Source organism: Empidonax traillii, unplaced genomic scaffold (genome assembly GCF_003031625.1).
Source record: "Empidonax traillii isolate 1590-97213 ecotype Southwest subspecies unplaced genomic scaffold, ASM303162v1 scaffold1061:size393372, whole genome shotgun sequence".
Taxonomy (NCBI): domain Eukaryota; kingdom Metazoa; phylum Chordata; class Aves; order Passeriformes; family Tyrannidae; genus Empidonax; species Empidonax traillii.
In genome coordinates, this window is record NW_020956254.1 from 202,722 (window position 1) to 220,599 (window position 17,878).

At 42.9% G+C, this 17,878-nt stretch overlaps 1 protein-coding gene across 2 annotated transcripts in view; it reads right to left on the minus strand.

Annotated features, from left to right (window-relative positions):
* Positions 1-729: 729 nt before the first annotated feature.
* Positions 730-17,878, minus strand: part of EPHA4 (EPH receptor A4) — a 105,978-nt gene continuing 88,829 nt past the window's right edge. The window contains exons 12-18 of one of the 2 annotated variants that reach the window (XR_003573596.1): positions 15,288-15,349; positions 14,550-14,759; positions 11,876-12,025; positions 9,293-9,486; positions 6,670-6,825; positions 5,495-6,384; positions 730-3,191 (exon numbers count right to left, since the gene is read on the minus strand). Coding sequence is in view for 1 of the 2 variants with exons in the window: in XM_027904483.1 (XP_027760284.1) it covers positions 6,270-6,384; positions 6,670-6,825; positions 9,293-9,486; positions 11,876-12,025; positions 14,550-14,759; positions 15,288-15,349 (887 nt within the window). In the remaining variant the exon portion in view is untranslated. Of the gene's footprint in view, positions 3,192-5,494; positions 6,385-6,669; positions 6,826-9,292; positions 9,487-11,875; positions 12,026-14,549; positions 14,760-15,287; positions 15,350-17,878 lie in introns of those variants that run through there. The other variant, XM_027904483.1, reaches the window with a different exon arrangement.

Below are 17,878 nucleotides of genomic sequence, written 5' to 3' on the forward strand. Positions count from 1 at the left end.
CCATGTGCACTTTGGATAGTTAAGAGTGCCAGGAAGCCTGTGTGTCCTAAACCAAGCACTGCACTGCAGAGAGGGAACAGGTGAGCCATCACACCCTTGCACACACAACACACAGCTTGTGCCCCTACACGTTTGACCATCACACAGCAACATCCTTTACACGACACCCACACTCTCAGTCTCTGGCTAGAGAGCTGAAACCCTGGCCCAAAGGAAACCCTGGCTGTGAAAACTGTAGGATTTCTGCCGAGGTGATGCCAGGTCCCAGGCAAAGTCCAGATGAGGGAGCAGGGGTGTGACACAATTCCCAGCCGATCCCAGCTGTGCAAATGAAACAATGTTATGACCCTCTTCAGGCACAGCACCCCTGGATAGTACCAGGTCACCAAGGAGAAATCATTGATATTGATAACAAGGTCAGCCTGACTGCAGCATCCTTCCCACATCACAAACACTTCCAGCACACCACACAGGCCGGGACATGAACTAGGAACAGCAACAAGCTTTGAGGTACTCGTGGGAGTTACGCAGCTCAAATGAACTTTGGGAACGCATTCCTGTGAAATCTGCTGAGGAGAATTAATCCCGTTGGGGCAAACACCAAGGACTTTTGATTTGGAGAATTATTACTCTGAATTCTGTACTCATATGTGAATTTAATGTGAATATCTGTATTTAATGTGAATAAACTCGACATTAAACAAACATACAATGATTAGAAATAGTCCATTTCAGGTTTGTACAGCAACTACTTTATTATTTTCAAATGCAAATGTTTGCATTGTTTGCTATTTTACAATTTTACAAACTAGGTATAAAAGACCATAAATAAATGACATAAGTTATGTGTACCTAAAATTCATGGAGGGGGGAAAAAATTACAAATTAAAACAAAATAGAAAAATCTATAAATCTAACCCAGAGATCATTCAAATGCACGAACCAAGAAATGCTGTTAGATTTTTTTCAGTATGAACTAAATTATAATATGCCTCATACATTCTAATTTTAACCACAGTCCTTGCATATTCCAACATACTTGCAGTGATACAAAAAAATAAATGCACTCTCTTTTTATTTGTCTGATTAGTATTTCAGATTTTTTTTTCTTTTCTGGTTATGAAAATGTCACATAAAAGAAAAATACTGCTTTTTAAGTCCTGTTTACTGGTTACTTACCAGCTTCTCGTATTTTATACATATATATTTTTAATACATAAGATCCATCACAAAATTAGCACAGCAAGAAAAACCCGGACAAACATCACAAACCAGTGGTGTGTGAGCAGGACAATTTCTTAACACACAGAGGCTTCCCGTGCGAGACAGGCCGGCCGTGACCTCTCCTCTCCCAAGGGGCAGCAGTGCCGTGGCACTCGCCTTCTGCTTGTCCCAGCTCCATCAGGAGCAGCCTTTGGCCACCCACCCCAGCACAGCTGGCACCTCCCAGTGCCCTGCCCGTGCCCAGCCTCAGCCAACAGCACCGCTGCCTTCGCTTCCCTCCCGCAGCCCTGCCGCTCCTCCTCCGCCAGAGCGGGCGGAATTACTGCTCCACGAGCTCCCAGGGTCAGCAAGGAGGAAGCAGAAGCAACTTCAGGGCACCACAGCTCCGCTCAAGGCTGCACATCCAGACTGCCCAAAGCCTGCCAGAGCCGGCCCCTGTCCCACCTGGGCTGCGCTGGTGGCCCCCAGCAGCCAGGGAGCAAGTGGGGAGCGTCACTCGCCCTGCTCCAAGTGCTTGGTGGCCCTACGTTCCCTGGGTGCCTCCACTGGGCTCCGCTCCATCTACCTCACGCTACACTAAGGTGGATTCTCCAAACACGGAAAGCTTTCCTTGGTAGGAACCTTGGTAAGCTGCAGCACTGCTCCTCGGGCCGTGGAATAAAGAGCGTCTACTGCGCTTCACCTGCTCTTCACTGCCTGCACAAGGAACAGGACGCATTTCACGACTCCCTTGCTAACTACAGTAACTTTACAGGCATTACTGTCCTTTATCTGTGCTGGGAACCAGGGAAGTGTTCTGATTATTACGTTACAAGATTTCACAGCTTGCACACAGAGCAAGGTGCTTCTGTGAATGGAAGAATTGCATATATTTGTTCGCATTCAACAAGTCTTTAAAATCCTATTTTTGCAGATAAAAAAGGCTACTTAAGAATTCAGTTCAGGATTACCAGTGGACGGAAATGCAGGTGTTGCCTCCATTACCTTGCCGCTGGGAAACTGGTAGGTCTTGGTCATGAACAGGGCACTGGTACGAATAAACGACACTTAACAAAAACCTTTAGCACCCTTTGGATCCCGCAATCCTTAAATCCAAATAACTAACTTGAAATCGCCCCCTGTTTCAGGCTGCAGAACTACTCATTTGTGTGGCAGCTAAAAAATACACTTACAGAAATTCAAACATTTTTTTAATATGTGTGTTCTCGCTACCATTTCAGACACAAGCTATTGGCCTGCTCTCCTACGATGGGGGACTCCTGCGCTTCCAGAGGTGTTCTCGGCACATTCACAGGCAGTTCACGAGGTGACTTGCACGCAAACACACGCACACAACCACACATACGCACCTTTCAGAGGAGATAATAATCCGTTATCCATTCAAGGAAAAAAAAAATATATTTATATCACTGCAATGGCACCTTCAGTGTAAAATATCACTTCAGCAATGTACGTAGGCAGCTCACAGGAACTGGGTTCTTTGCTGTGGCACCTGGCCTGGTGTCCTTGCTAAAAGATGTGTAGTGCTCCATCCCCTGCATCCGTCCGAGATGGAGCAGTAACAGCCAGGGGGATGAGGAGAGGAAATAACAAAATATATAAATAAAACTGAAGGTAGGAAGAGAAGGCAGAAGGGGAGGGGAAAACAAAAAATCCAGGAGTCTGCAGGGCTTTGACGCAGTACATTCCTCAAGTGACAACTGGGTGCTGAGTCTTAACGAGTCAGTTATCGTTCAATGGAGAAAAAAGACGGAGTGGGTGGCCCACAGAAAAAAAAAAAAGATAAAGAAAGTAAAAGTCACGCTCTCTTTAGGGACCGATGACTGCTCAGCATGTGTTTTCCAGAATCAGTGCTATGGAAGACGCAACTGTGGATCCAGAAGGCTTCATGTCTAAGTCTATGTTCCTCCATGGTCAAGAAGATCAACAGGACGGGCTATGGGGCCGTGGAAGCAAAATCCATTTCCCTGCACAGAAAGAGAACAGGAATGTATTAAACCACGTGCACCAAGACAGACACACAGACCTGCCCGAATCCCTGCTCCTGGATCTCCCAAAGAAGCCCTGCTGTGTGTAGCCAGTCCCTCCTCAGCTTCCCTCATGCTATTTCAAAGTCTTGCTTCCATGGTGTATCTTATATACAGATATGTAATCTATCTGTCTATCTATCTGTCTATCTATCTATCTATCTATCTATCTATCTATCTATCTATCTATCTATCTATCTATCTATTTATATTTACAAGTGCCACCTCTTTTTTTTAAATCTGCTCTCTTCTAGCTGAACTTACATTCCAGTGGATTCCCCTCCTTGGCCATATTTTATTGCAGGGAACACAACCATCGGTGGCAGTGCTGAAAACCCAGCATCTGAGCTGCCTTCACAGTTTTCATTCTATAGGGACACAGTTTTCCATTTTGTGTGGGAAATATTGCACTGTTTTGAATTACCACTACTAGACTCCAAGACAGCAATTTTACAAACTGGCCAGAAAATTGGGTGTATTTTGTTTTTAGATAAGAAGATGATCTCAACAGAATGCAACAGATTTACAGCGAGGAAACTTGAATTATCTCTGCATTTAAGATGCAAAAGAATTTTTCCTGCTGAAAGTACAAATGTCAGGTCTTTAAAATGAGTAACTACTTCTTATGTTGCCTGGCAAAATGACATTAAAACATGCTGGTTTAAGTGGGTTTTTTTTTAAAGAAATCTTAAATTTCTTGAAATGGAAAAGCTTTTATAAGTAATACTGCAGAACACTTTATACTGAGCTGTCATGACTTGACAGGATTCAAATTTAGCATCCCATATTTTGAACATGTTGTTCTCTGAGAAAGTTGGGAATGCAGGAGAGTTACTGGTCAAAATCAGCAAGTTATTGTTAAAAGTGACAAAAAGTGATGTGAGTGACAATACAGTAAGTGTGACTTGTCCAACTGAGTGAACTGTTTTGGCTTTAGAATAAACTCAATTATTAAAAAAGTCTGACATATAAAGTCACTAAATCATTTCTGAATTTGCTGTCAGGTGCAGACCGGGACCAAAATATGATAAAGAACCAGTCTCAGCACCATCAAACTATAAATTTCAACCTTCTTGACACTGTGCCTGGCATAGCTGAAATGCAATGTCTGTTCTAAAGGACATGTCATGAAAATCCTTCTCCTATTCAGCACAGCGTAAGTGTGCCTGTCCTGCATCTTTTCTAAGGTCATCTCATCACTTCGTTCCTCAAAAGGACTTTAAAAGGAATCTAATTTATATATTCTGTTCAAAAAGGGTAATATAACCTTTAATATAAATAAAATTCAAGACTAAATGTGTTCAGAGCTTTCCTGGATAAAGCTTTATCCTGTGTGACCTCCTGAGGACAAGCACATTCCCATAGCTGTCTCCTCCACCTAGCAAGCCAGGGGATCCTTTCACTCACTCAGCTTCCCATCTGTTCCTCAAAGGAGGTGAAGGGCAGGTTATACTCCATTTCTTTGTCCATACCTGCAGAGGGGCATTAGGCCTCAGCTGTGCAGCCTGTACCTGGCACTCACACTCACAGCTGCCTCGATAATCCAGCCCACGGTGCCGGTTATAGGAGTGAATTTGGTTCCCACAGCTGATGAGACTGGATCACAGTGCCTGAACTGTGACACTGCTGCACAGCACAGAGCTGTCACCATGCCTGACACCCCAACTGCAAAACCAGGAAGGCTGCATGCACAGTCCCATTTTCTTCTGCTTCCCCTCCCACAAAACCACTGACACCGCAACTGAAACTGGTCTTGCTAAAACATAAATTTCGGTTCTACTGCTGCTCAGGAGAGGGCAGGAAAAGTCCTTGGTTCTCCTCAGTGCATTTACGAGTATCTGTAACGTACAAGGTTATTGTTACTTTCTATGGGATCCACATGTGTGTTTTTGCATCCAAAACACAAGGGCATCTCTGCTGCTCTCAGTGCGAAGGGGGTCAAGCTCTCAGCACTGAGCTGAGCCCTAAGACACACTCCTACACCTTGTCTGCACATCCTAACACGCAACAGCTTGAGAGCAAGACCAGATTTTGAAAGAGTGCAATTTTCACTGTCATCAAATAGAGCAAACAATGGGAAACACTCAGCAATTAGTCTGGGAAACCAGCACAGGTTCTTACAAACAAGTTGGGAACCCCAAATAACGCATACCACAGCATTTTTTTTTTACTTTCCCCCAACAGTGATGAAATCCTAGCACAGTTTAAGAAATAGAGCACCATGAACCTGCTGGGCACTGTACCTTCCGTGAGGCAAAGGGAACTGCTTCTTGAAAGAGAAAAGAAGTCTGAAAGCTCCACAGCCACGATTGTCACAGCTGACTACTGGCGAGATGTTCACAAAATGTCTTTCAGTGGTAGGCTTCAGCACGGCACAACAACAGCCATAACAATCTCCCCAGAAGTCCAGTTTTGCCCAGTAATCCGCAAGGTGGGTCACTTCATGCCTCAAGCCCATAAATGGGCAGATCACTAATTGGCAGGCACTGATTAGCCAAACGATATTCTCACTGAGGTTTCTGTAAGGTATTTAGTGATGCATCAAGTCTGCAAAATATATCCTAGGGCAGATTCTTCATTCCAGTGAAAGATGCACAACGGTGGTTTCACCCACGAATAAAACACTACGGTTGTAATCCTACGGGTCACAGGGAGAAGGAAAGTAACGCTGTTGTTTTTTTCAAGCACAGTATCTGGCAGCAAACATAGCATCAAAACTTGAATGTGACTTTATATTTATATAGATACACGTATTTTACACATCGTTGATCAACAGAGAAGTATGTTCCAAGAAACAATTTGTTCCAGGTCTGGTCTAAAATGACGGCTCGTCATTTCTGGAGGCCCCCCCCCCTTCCCAACACACACGCTCGGCTTCCGCAATCTGTACATCAAGCAACGCTGCAGATCTTTATTTCGACGGGCGAGGAGACGAAGTAAAAAAAGTGCAGTTCTTCAATTAAAGTGCATGGATGAGGTAAACTAATTTCAAGAGTTTTGAGTTTATTCAGTACTGGCTCAGACGGGAACCATCCTGCCGTGCATCTGTTGCATTTGGGTGCGCATCGCCTGGACGCTGCTCAGGATCTTGTTCTGGTGCGCGATGGCTGTGATCCCGATCCTCGCCAGGTCACTGTGGAAAGCAAAAGAAGAGAGGGGCTGAGAACCATGGATCAGATGCTGGGGCAGAGAAAAATATTATCAGTCAACCACAAGCAACATTAGCAAAAGCAAGGCAGATGTACAGAAATGTTTAATTAAATAAGTGGAGGCATTGCGGAGGCATTTTAAAGCTATCCTCCATCCAAATGAAAGGCATTCCATTCCTTTAATGAGTGTAATGATATGCAGCACAAAGCAAAAGAGGCTGATTAAATCCAGATTTACCAGTTTTTTTGTTATATCGCTGAGTACTTACTCCTGGTTCATATGCACCACAGCCTCTAGGGTGGTATAGCCAGCAGCTGTGAAGTTATCCTTGTATCGCTCCATTTTCATGGCTTGGAGCCAGTCACCGACAGAAACAACCGCTGAGAACTCAGGGGAGCTGGGATCCAGCAGGGCTGTGCTAGGTCTGGATGCCAAACAGTGAAAGGACAGAGAAATGGTGTCAGCTGGATCATGAACCACAAACTTAAGTTTAGTCTCTGCAACAATTATCCCCGACGATGAGGGAAAGCAAGGGCGAGTCGCTGTGCCCAGCGAAACTGGCGGTTCTGCACATCAACACAGATCAATGCAAGAAACTGAACAAAATACAAAGGAACAGGCCAATTTTTGCTAAGAAAGAATCTGACCTTAGGTTTCTATTTTTGGTTTGAGACCTAATTTGAACGACAATGCTGCTTACAACTTCTACCTCAGATGCAACCGAGTTCACAGAAAACGCTTTTACTTCCACAAACAAAGAAGATGGCAATGCTCGAAGGCGTTCAGTCTGCTGGGTCTGTATCTCACGGGCAGCAATGCCAGACCTTGCCAATCCTGCATGTGTCAGGCCTCAGCTCAGCAGCTATAGAAACACTACTGAAGTATGTGCAAAGGAACTGGGAGCTCACACCCTGCCAGACTGGTTTGGAGGGTAAAACTGAGGGCGGGTTCAGATAAATCCTGTTTCTAGCCAGGTCTGCTCAGTGCATTCAATCAAACTCAGGACAGCAGGGAGTTAATCCCCTCTTTAATCAATCCATTCCTGACTGGAGTGTGTGCCAGGAGTGGCAAGAATCACGTGAGCTTTGATCTTTCTTTGCACTGTGGAATGTGCTTCTCATTTTCCCTTGCACGGATTTGCCAATAATTATTTTCACAAAATTTGCTTCTCTTATTAATATTCCATTTATTATTTCATGTATATCATAAGCCACAGTTTCATCAAACCACTATGAATTACTACTATCTATCTAATCAAAACAATTATCGTTTAGCAATTTATCTGAAAATGCACATCAAAGATTAGGTGTGCAATAGCAAGGTTACATCTTGCCTGAGGCACTGAGTACACACTGGTTATACTTGGTACAACTCCTTTACTGCACTATCTAACACAAGACCAATCATGGCAACCTATTTATATATAATTATGCTGCACGTATAAAGTCAAACATTAATAATGTTATGTGCATACTTGAAATTCATATTCCAAAAAGATGAGAAATATATTTATAAACAGCCATGAACATGAAATGACCTTGAATAGGCTATTAACTAACATACACACACACAGAACGACCTTGAACCGACTATTAACTATTGAAAAATCTATATATTTTCAAAGAGCTCCTGTAAATTGGAAAGAAAGCAAAACGGAGGAGTTCATACTGTGGTTCTCAAATCAAATTAACACAGCAGATCATACTGTGATTCTCACCATATAAATTATTGAGGCATCAAAGGGAAGATACATTTTTGCCAGGCTACCAATACAATTGGGGCAATTTGGAAGACATGTGGTGATAGTGGCCTCACAAGGTTAATAATCCCTCTTCAGATTATATACACTGTAAGCAAGACTCACAAAGGGACCTACAAGTTTAAAAAAGGAAATAGCTTTTTCTACAATGTTGTTCTCTTGAAGGCTGAGACAGAACTGCTGTTACTCCTTCGCTGATTCAAAAAGCTTAATTTTGTATTGCCTAATGGATATTTTTGCACCTTCCCTTCTCCTGAAAAATGTATCCCCATTATCTTCCTCTTGTTTCTTTTCTTTTAAGCCTTTTTTTTTCCATATTTGCTGTAAGCAAATTTACCTGACAAAGACATTTGAAAAAAGCAGACCAAACCTGGCATAAATTAGTAAAGCTCCTATTACTTCACCAGTATTTCATCAGCTTAAACAAACTGCTGATCTGTCCCAACAAAGATATTTTGGTTTTACCCTACTACTCTGGGAGTTTCCTTCCTGCTGTGCTTCTTTTGCACGTACCAGGTACACCACGCTTAGCAAACAAAACAAATGTAATGCGGGATCGGTGGAGACATGAAACTGGCTTTCCACAAAATTAAATTCAAATTCACATAAAAATTAATCCACACCTTCCCAATGCCCGCGAGGCGTTGGCTGTAACGCCGTAATGCTCATTTGCAAATCCTACACAAATCTAGGGTTTATAAAACTTGATGATGTGCTTTTCCTGCAGAAAACCACATCACTCCTGTTAGCTGCGCTGCATGGAGATGACCCTACCCCCATTCAAGCCCTTTCACCACGGGGGGAGATTGGAAAGACGCAGCGAACTCTGCCTTCCAACAGAGCTCGAATGCGTCAGAGCTTTTTCCAGGACGTGCTTAAGGCTGTGCTATAAACTCGCTCAGCGTTGTTGTGATACAGCCACAGCTCTGCTCGTTCTATTTTCCTTCTTGCAGGGCTGGGCGAGCCTGGGGTGCCCCGGGGGTCCAGCCCTGTGCCAGCACGAGCCCCGTGCTCGCTTGCACAGCCCCGCTCTGCAGAGCCACAGCACACAGCTCACACCCAGGACTCGCCGCTCTGCCTGTCGCCTCCAGCGCGCTCCCTCGTCCATCACCATTACCGAGGCACGGCTGACCTGGAGCTCTCACTGCCCGTCCTCTTCAGGCTGTTGGGGTTGCGGATGAGTTTGTCCAGCATGTTGACGATCTGTCCAAATTTAGGCCTGTCACTGCGCTCCTTCTGCCAGCAGTCCAGCATCAGCTGATGGAGAGCAATGGGGCAGTCCATCGGGGGCGGCAGCCGGTACCCTTCCTCGATGGCTTTAATAACCTATAAATGGCACAATTAGGAAGACATTAGAGAACATCAGACACTGCTCACATCTACCAGCTGAGCATCATTTATCCTAGGGCAATCCGAACTATGGTAACAAATCCACAATTAAGTGGAACAACATGGAAAATTTCACTCAGATTCAGGCGGTTGGTGGTCTCGGAACTGTCATTTCTCCTCAGCAATTCAAAACTAAAAGGGTACAGCATCCGAAGCAGATATCAGATAGAGGAGGACAATGTGTCACCAAAGAGCACATGGCATACAGGGATGACAGAATAGCCCTGGTTAGAATTAAGCAACTATCATTGGACAGAGGGTTGGAGAAGCAACAGCTCTACAGGAAATCTTAACTGTATATCAGTTTTGGGTGCAATATGTTGAAGATTATGTTCTCCTCATAATTTTTAAGGTATAGCAGATCACCCCCTCCCTCTTGTCCCCCTGGGCTAGTTCATCTCTGTGAGTAATACAGGCCTTGCAGAGAATCTGTTCTCTCTATGATCTGAGCCAAGAAATTCAGAGATGGGAACCCTTTTGTGCAGCTTTACAGAAGCCCAACACAGCTTAAGTATGTATTTCATATTTAACAGAATCCAGAGAAACTCACAAACTGAAGTCCCTTCAAACCCTCCAAAATGGGTCCCAGAGCTCAGCACTCTGATGTCTTCTTAGCTCTCTCAGGAGAACAGGACAGGACCAGGGCTCAGTTCTGATATGACAGGGACATGACCCAAGAGCCTCCAGATCTGAATTAATCGATCTGACACTGCTGGCAGGATTCACCATGAGACCAGAAGTGAACTGAGACAGAGTTGCACTAAATTCCCTCGTTCAGTGCTTGTCCAATTAGTGGCTGAAATCCACCGGGAGGGCAGCGTGAGGAGTATGCTTGTATTATTAGCAGCTATTCAAGTGACCACAAACAAAGTGGCTCTCCCTACTCCAGAGAGTATGAAGATTCTTTTGATTTCTCTTGATTCAACAGACACTGAGTATACTTTGAGACCCACTTCTGCTTTTTGTGAAAAGCACTGCTCTTGCCATCCTTAAGGAGAAAAAAAAGGCACATCTATGACATGTACACGCAAAGAACGTGAAAGAACCATAATACTGGCTTTCCCTGTCCTGTTCAAGCCAGCTTTTCAACCTGGTCTAGCAGCACACATTAGCAGGGTACACCAGCCTAACATAAACAGCTCTAATAAAAACAGGTCTGTGTTTGTTGCAGTGAGCTCCGCTGTGCTGTGCAGACAGGCTTGATATAACCGAGACACATCTGGTGTTTTATTTTCTTGCTAAGTCTTGATGACTTCCTGTTAGCAAAGGAAGGCAAGATTGGGTGCCAGAAAGAGACATTTCACATCAGAAGGAAATTAAAATTATATCTCCTGTTTAGATTAAATGCCATCCGCATCGAGACGCTCTTTGAAAATGTTCGGCTCTACACAAGAAAGCAGATGACTTGTAAAATGACTTCACCACTCCCATGACCATATATTCAGATTACCATTTTCTTCTTCCTTTATACCCTGGTAAATCCCCTGGGAAAAGAATTACGGATAATCTAGGCTTCATTTTCACTGGGATTTTTTTATTTTCATTTAATAAAAATTCTATTAGCAAAAGCTCTTATTAGCATTATTATTAAATACTCTTCTGGAATAGCAGCCATTGTGCATGCTCCCTCTTGGAATACACTGAAGTAGTCCAGATGGTACAGTTAAACAGGACATGCATAATTTAAGAATGGTCATTTCCAAAAGCTGCTTTTTAATGTCCTCAGGGGGCAGCTATGCCATTGTCACAAGGATGCTCTGACTGGTAATCAGAATTGGATTTCATATGTGTTGGTTTAGATATCCTACAAGAAATAAAATCACCTGAAAGAGTTACAAGCATAAAGGAGCTTCAAGAATTAACTAGCAATAGGAAGCCCAATTAAATTCAAATGTTTTTTCCTAAAGACATTCAATAAACTCAAGATTTAATATGAACATTCAAATCTTCCCTCTCCTGACACTATTACAATCTGACAGTTTAAATATATTGGTTTCCCTTTCCTTTTTTTTTTTCTTTTTTTTTTAATGAAAAACCCCAAACAAATAAAACTCATGCACAAGTTACAGACCCTACCTTGAAAACTCCCTATTCCCTGACCAGAGACCAGGCTTCAAGTATTCAAGGAATTTTAGTTCCAGAGAAGTTCCCTGAGAAAACAGGGAGTCTATCACCTGTAATATCCTTTTAAAAACCTGGAATAAACGTCTTATAACCATACAGCAATTGACACAGAAACACATCAGCAGACATCTAAGGACAAAGATAAAGGCAAGGCGGGAGGAAAGAGAGAGAAAATTAACAGGAAGCTCAGAAGGAGACTCACATCTTGATTGGACATATCCCAGTAAGGTCTTTCTCCATAGGACATCACTTCCCACATGACGATGCCATAGCTCCACACATCACTGGCTGATGTGAATTTACGGTAGGCAATTGCCTCTGGTGCAGTCCACCTGATGGGGATCTTGCCACCCTGTCACAATTAAAAAGAAACCACAGGCTAGTGAGTCACTGACCCAGCAATACGCGTGGCTGACACTGTTCTACACGTTAAAAATACAAAATGGTTTTTTTGTGCACAGCTCCAGAACCCTTCTTAAAAAGGCATCCACTCTCTCTCTTGCTTGCCATAAAACTGTCAGATCCAACCAGGAGGCAACGCTGCCCATCTGTTTTCTTTAGTCACAAGGAGGCGAACCAGTAAATTGTTAAATGTATTTTTATCAGCCCTCCAAGAGATCTCTGCTCAGGGCTACGCTGAAGCCTGAGAACAAGCCAGGGGTTTTACAAAGTATATATTAGAGATTTAGTTGACAAAACAAATAAGTACACGCTGTTAATTACTATTTCCTTGCTTGCCTGTCTGACTTGTTTGGCCTGTTTCAGAAAAATGGGATTATAAACGTTTTGCTTTTCAAAAAGGTAAAATAAAGAGAGGATAAACTGGAAAGATTTATGAATACATTGGTGTTTCCCATGGGCAATATCCCAACTCCTACCAGAGATGTGAGAGGGCAAGCAAGCCTCTGGGCTCTCCCAGACCCTGGGGGAGGAGTTCAACACCAGACCATGGTACAAAGCTGCTTTTGATACCTGTTGGAGAGAGCTGCCTCTTCGTACAATACTTCTTTTTAAATAAATAAAAACACTTGGGCATCTGAAATGGACCACTGAGGTCCTGCACTGTTTAAAAAGGAACTCACTCCATCCTGTTTATCTGATTTTGCCTTAGCTGAGTGATCCCAGGCCAGAGATTTCTCCTTTTGTTTATGCTAATATGTAAGGTGTTTTTAATTGAGCTTTTGGTTTCCTGCAGTTCCATCTGGGGAATGACTTAAGCTGAACAAAGGTTTTCGGGTTTTTTAAATTTGCTTTTATGCTTTTTTGATTAAGTTTGTTTTGGTAGTTTTTTTCCCAACAACCTTCCAGATAGTTTTTATCCATAACTGAGTGCAGCATATGCATATTTAATGGTATATTGTTCTAGTATATCTCTCACATGTTTAATATGGACTTGTTCCAAAGCCAAGGGAAATCAGAAGGGGTCCTTCTCCTAGCTTCTTTGGCCTTTGCATCAGGCCCTTTGTGAATCAGGTTGTGGCAATATGTGCCTTGTGAGGCTATAGGATGCTCTCACTTTAATAAGCTGTACTACTAACAGGAGCAGAACACACTTATAAAAACCTGCTTTAAAAAACTGCATTCTATAGCATTGTCTCCGGTTATGCAAAAGCTTTATTCCTCCTTTCAGACACAGATGCATGGACGTTATTTATACGTGGTTGTTGTTCTAAAAATTGTCAATTAGCTCTTTATATTTAGCTGCTTGAGCACGGTGGAGTTAATTCAAAATTTCCTGATCCTTCATTACTGATACCAAATGAAGACAATGACTGTAAATCAAATGTCATGGATTCTCTTTAGTTTACCCTTGAGAGCAAACATGATGCTGTATCTCCACTCGCTAAATTTAAAGGGAAGCTTTTCAGTCATTTCTGTCTTGCCCTTGTGTACTTGTCTAAACTCTAATTTCCCTAAATCTAGCTTTTCAGAACTCTGCTTCTACTTCTTCTACTTGCCACCCTTATGAGTGAGAAAAAGCAAGGCTGGCCAGCATTTAACACTACATGAGTCTATCCTTCCCTGTAATGAACTGCAAACCCATTAAAGGATGAGTGTGTGGATTAAACGGCAAGATCCGAGTGCTGCAAACAAACTCTGCACTGGAGAGAACAGATGGAGAATGGCAGATATTTAAAAATGAGGAAAATAAGCAATTAAAAAAGGAGACCTTATAAACTCTGGCTTTTTTTCTTTGCGTGCATGTTGATATCGGAGGTATTGGTACAAAGACTGGTAATGACTGGGATGTTGTTTTGTGGCCAGAAGTACTTGCATTAGCCCTATTCCACATGCAGCATATTAAAATGGCTTTAGCAAAATTAGTTAACAGTGGGATGCTGAAATACAGATAAAATGGGAAAGAAACAAAAAATGGGAATGCAGGCCTCACACTATTCCCAGTACAAATTATTTAGGTCAAATTTACGACTGGCTTTGTGATGGGCAAGAGTGGATTTACTTTTTTTTTTCTTTTTTTTGGTGGCATGTCTACACTTGCTGTACCAAACCTCAGCAGGACCAGCCACTTGAAAACCATTAGGCACATTTGTAGACATCTAAAGTAACAGAAGTCCAGGCTCTAATTTCCAGAATCAGATTCCTGTCACGCGCTCTATCACGCCGAAGGAACCAGCGGAATACAGGGGTCACCTCCTCAGAGAAGAAATACTGATGTGGCCACTGCTGTAGCAACAGCACTACATCACTTTACACCACCTATGGAGCCTGGGCCAATGTTTACTTTTAGGCTGTGCTATAACTTTTCACTTGTGACTGAGCTCATTTTAAAACAAACCACTGTCACCTCCCACACAGTCAGACGAAACCAACAGGTAGGCGAGACAACCCACTGGACACTTTCTTTCCCTCCTTACCCGTGTGGTGTAAGCTGCTTCTGGGTCATCTTCCAGGACCCGGGACATGCCGAAATCAGACACTTTGCAGACCAAGTTGCTGTTGACCAGGATGTTGCGAGCAGCGAGATCCCGATGCACGTAACTCATGTCAGAGAGATACTTCATTCCCGAGCCAATGCCACGAAGCATCCCCACCAACTGGATGACTGTAAATCTGCCATCATTCTTCTGCATATGGGGAAAGGAAGAAAATCACAGAGCATTAAGCTAAAAGCTACGTTATTGCCATTGCTGAAACTGGCAAAGAGCACAGCTCTGGGTTCCCATCTTCTCTCAATAAAATGCAATGTTATTTCCTCACTCTCCTGACGAGTGTCTATAATTCACCAGTAAAGTAAAAAACCAGAGCTTCTGTCACAGCTTCCAGTGATGCAGCATCCAGTTTGCAATGAATCTGGTTTTAATGAGTCTGCAGCACTGAGACGCTTCCAAAAATGGAGCAAACCAGAAGTGGCCCCATTAAATATACTGCTATTTTGAAAATTACATTTATACTATACTCTCCTCGTTTATATTTATTCTGGTTTTTGATAGAAGCAACACCAGAAAATAGAATTTCCCAAGTGCAAACGTAATTTTTTTAAAAGTGCTGAATTCTCAGTATCTTTCCGTGAAAAAAAAAAAGAAAAAAAAGAAAGAAAACCAGAAAATGTTTCCCAGTATAAGACCTCCTTAGCTTTTGAAGAAATCACCTACCCTGAGGAAGGCATCCAAGGAGCCATTCTCCATGTACTCCGTTATGATCATTACCGGTTTACCTAGAGTTCGCAGAAAGAAAAACACAATTCCTTGATGAACGTCGATGTTAATGGGATGAAAATGGGTTGCACATGATTATACTGCCAAGACACCTGGCTTACACAATCTAATTTAATTTGAAAAGCACCAAGCTTATGCCTCAGCTGTGGGGAGCAAGAGAAGAAATATTACAGGACAGAAACATTTAAAAGGCCCATCTGGAAGGTTAACCCTTTGACTGACTCATTGACAAGGTCTTTAACTAAAGTGGCTCCTGTTCTCTAAGGAATATATGAATTGACAATTGAGAGCTAAAAACCAAAGACCTGTTCAAACCTGACAAAAATCTTTACCGTAATTAAATTGCTTGCACACTAGAAAAATGGAATTTGTGAATGCTTTGGTCTCTCTGCCTCTTTTGAAAGATCAATGCTTTAAGCGAGTTAGGAGCTGTCAGGAGCTACAAGGTATTCCAAGACAACTGGATTCAAGAATGAAAAACACAGGCTGTTCCTCTCAACTTTCTCTGTCCCCAATTCGTATTCCATGTCTCTCATTATTTATAAATGAGCCAAAACCATTTGCCTCCCGAAAGTCAACCACAGGCTAAATGACTCCATGCACTGCATGACATGTGGGGCACAGTGCCACGCAGCACTCAGCTCCCCACGCTGCAACTGGAGAGCCAGGCTGGGCAACCTGAGGAGAAGTGTCATGTCACTGACACAGGCACGCTTTCTAGGCACTCTCCTGCCCAAAACAGCAGCAAACACGTAAATAATGCTTGATGTTGTCTTTAGGTTTTACAAAGGTCATACAGTGCTGAAACTGAAAACACTTAGGTAGATCGAAGTGGCACTAGTTATTCCTTGAAGTTAAATCGTGCTGGATATTTGGAATACAGGTACTTGTGGAAATAGGTCCGATAACATCCCAAAAGTGAGCAATTTGACAAGTACAGAAGTGACTTATCAAATGTCAAATAGCAAAAGCCTGGTCCCAAGATGAGCACTGTTAAGCTCACCTGAAGTCAGAGGAGTGCTGGACAATCAGTGCTGTCTGACATGGCATCCCTTCCTCCCACTTATGCTTTACCTACAGGTACTATAGAGTTTCTTCCTAAATAAAAGATGGAGTCCCAGAGAAACTCAGCTTTTACTTCCTGGAGCACCTCTGAATAAGGAAACGTTGAGGAAAAAAAGGCTTCAATGGCCATGTCACCCAACTGTAGATAGCTCCACTCTGTCTTGGCATGAGAGGTTCAGAATAACTCAATTCTGCTTTGCTTCTGTCACCAGCAAGTATTTGCTCCTGAAAAACCATCTCTCAAAATTACTCTACTGTGAAATGTTGCAGCATTTAAAGTTCCCCTAATAATTTCTACCTCAGTGTATCTTTCACCAAGATGCTTTCCTCTTCATTTGTCAGGGATTTCTGGTTTTGAAGTAACCTTTCTTTTAATTGGAAAACAATATGCTACAAGGCCTTACTGCACAGAAAATTTTTCATTTCACTTAGGCCAAGATCTATGTGAAATGCATCATTTATTTTACTCATCATTACTCATTTCACCTTTTCAGTCCCAACCTATCCTTTGCAGGCCTTTTACTACTCTCGCTTTTACTTCTCTTCCTGCTGATATCCAAACTCTTACTGCTTTGGTCCCATGCAAGCTGTCAATGAAATGCCAGCCTGGCAGTGGAACCCTTCCTGATTTGCATGAACGCTGCATTTGTGCAATGGTATTGCACAAAGCAAACTGCTTGCCAGGTGAAGGGCTTAGTGACCTTGGCTGAGTACATCCTTAAGTAAAAGGATGTGATAAAACAACATTCTCCCTCTAATTCACCTTTACAAGCATTTTTTGGTAGAAAGAGGAAGGCCTCCAACCAAATCTGCACATAGCAGTGTTTTATCCTTTGCAACTGTGACACCAACCCTTCCACTGAACAAATACAGCTAAATGAGTTTTAATTAACCTTCCTCAATCAAAAGATACTATGTCAACGCAAAAGGGAAGAAAGGGAGACTCTTTCAGTGCATTAACATGTAATTTCATTACTCAGGCACTTCTTTAGCAGGGGAGGGGGATAGAGAGCAGAGGGAGAAGTTACCATCAGCGAGTCAATTATTAAAGTACTTGACTAGCAGCCAATAATTTATTCATGGTTTTTTTGCTGCCTCTCTCTCAACCCCCATCCACACCGCTATTTATCTCAACGTTTTAATTTTCAGTTTATTAAATGCATTCATTTATCACAGCGTTCAGAAAAACCTGCGGAGAAATTGAGATAAATGTCTCCTTAAGTAGCCCTGTTTACCCGAGAGCCCAGCTCGGAGGTAACGGAGCCGGGAATCGCTCACTGGGAGCCCGGGAATGGAGCGCTCCCGGGTCAGCCCACCACCTCCCCGGTGAAAATCCCAAATCACTTTCGTTCACTGACAACTGCATTATGCAAATGCACACGGTCATTTATAACTGCTAGAGCTGTAACGGCTCAGGGGGTTCTACCTCGGTGGGATTTCAGCATGAAGATTCCTCCGCTGCC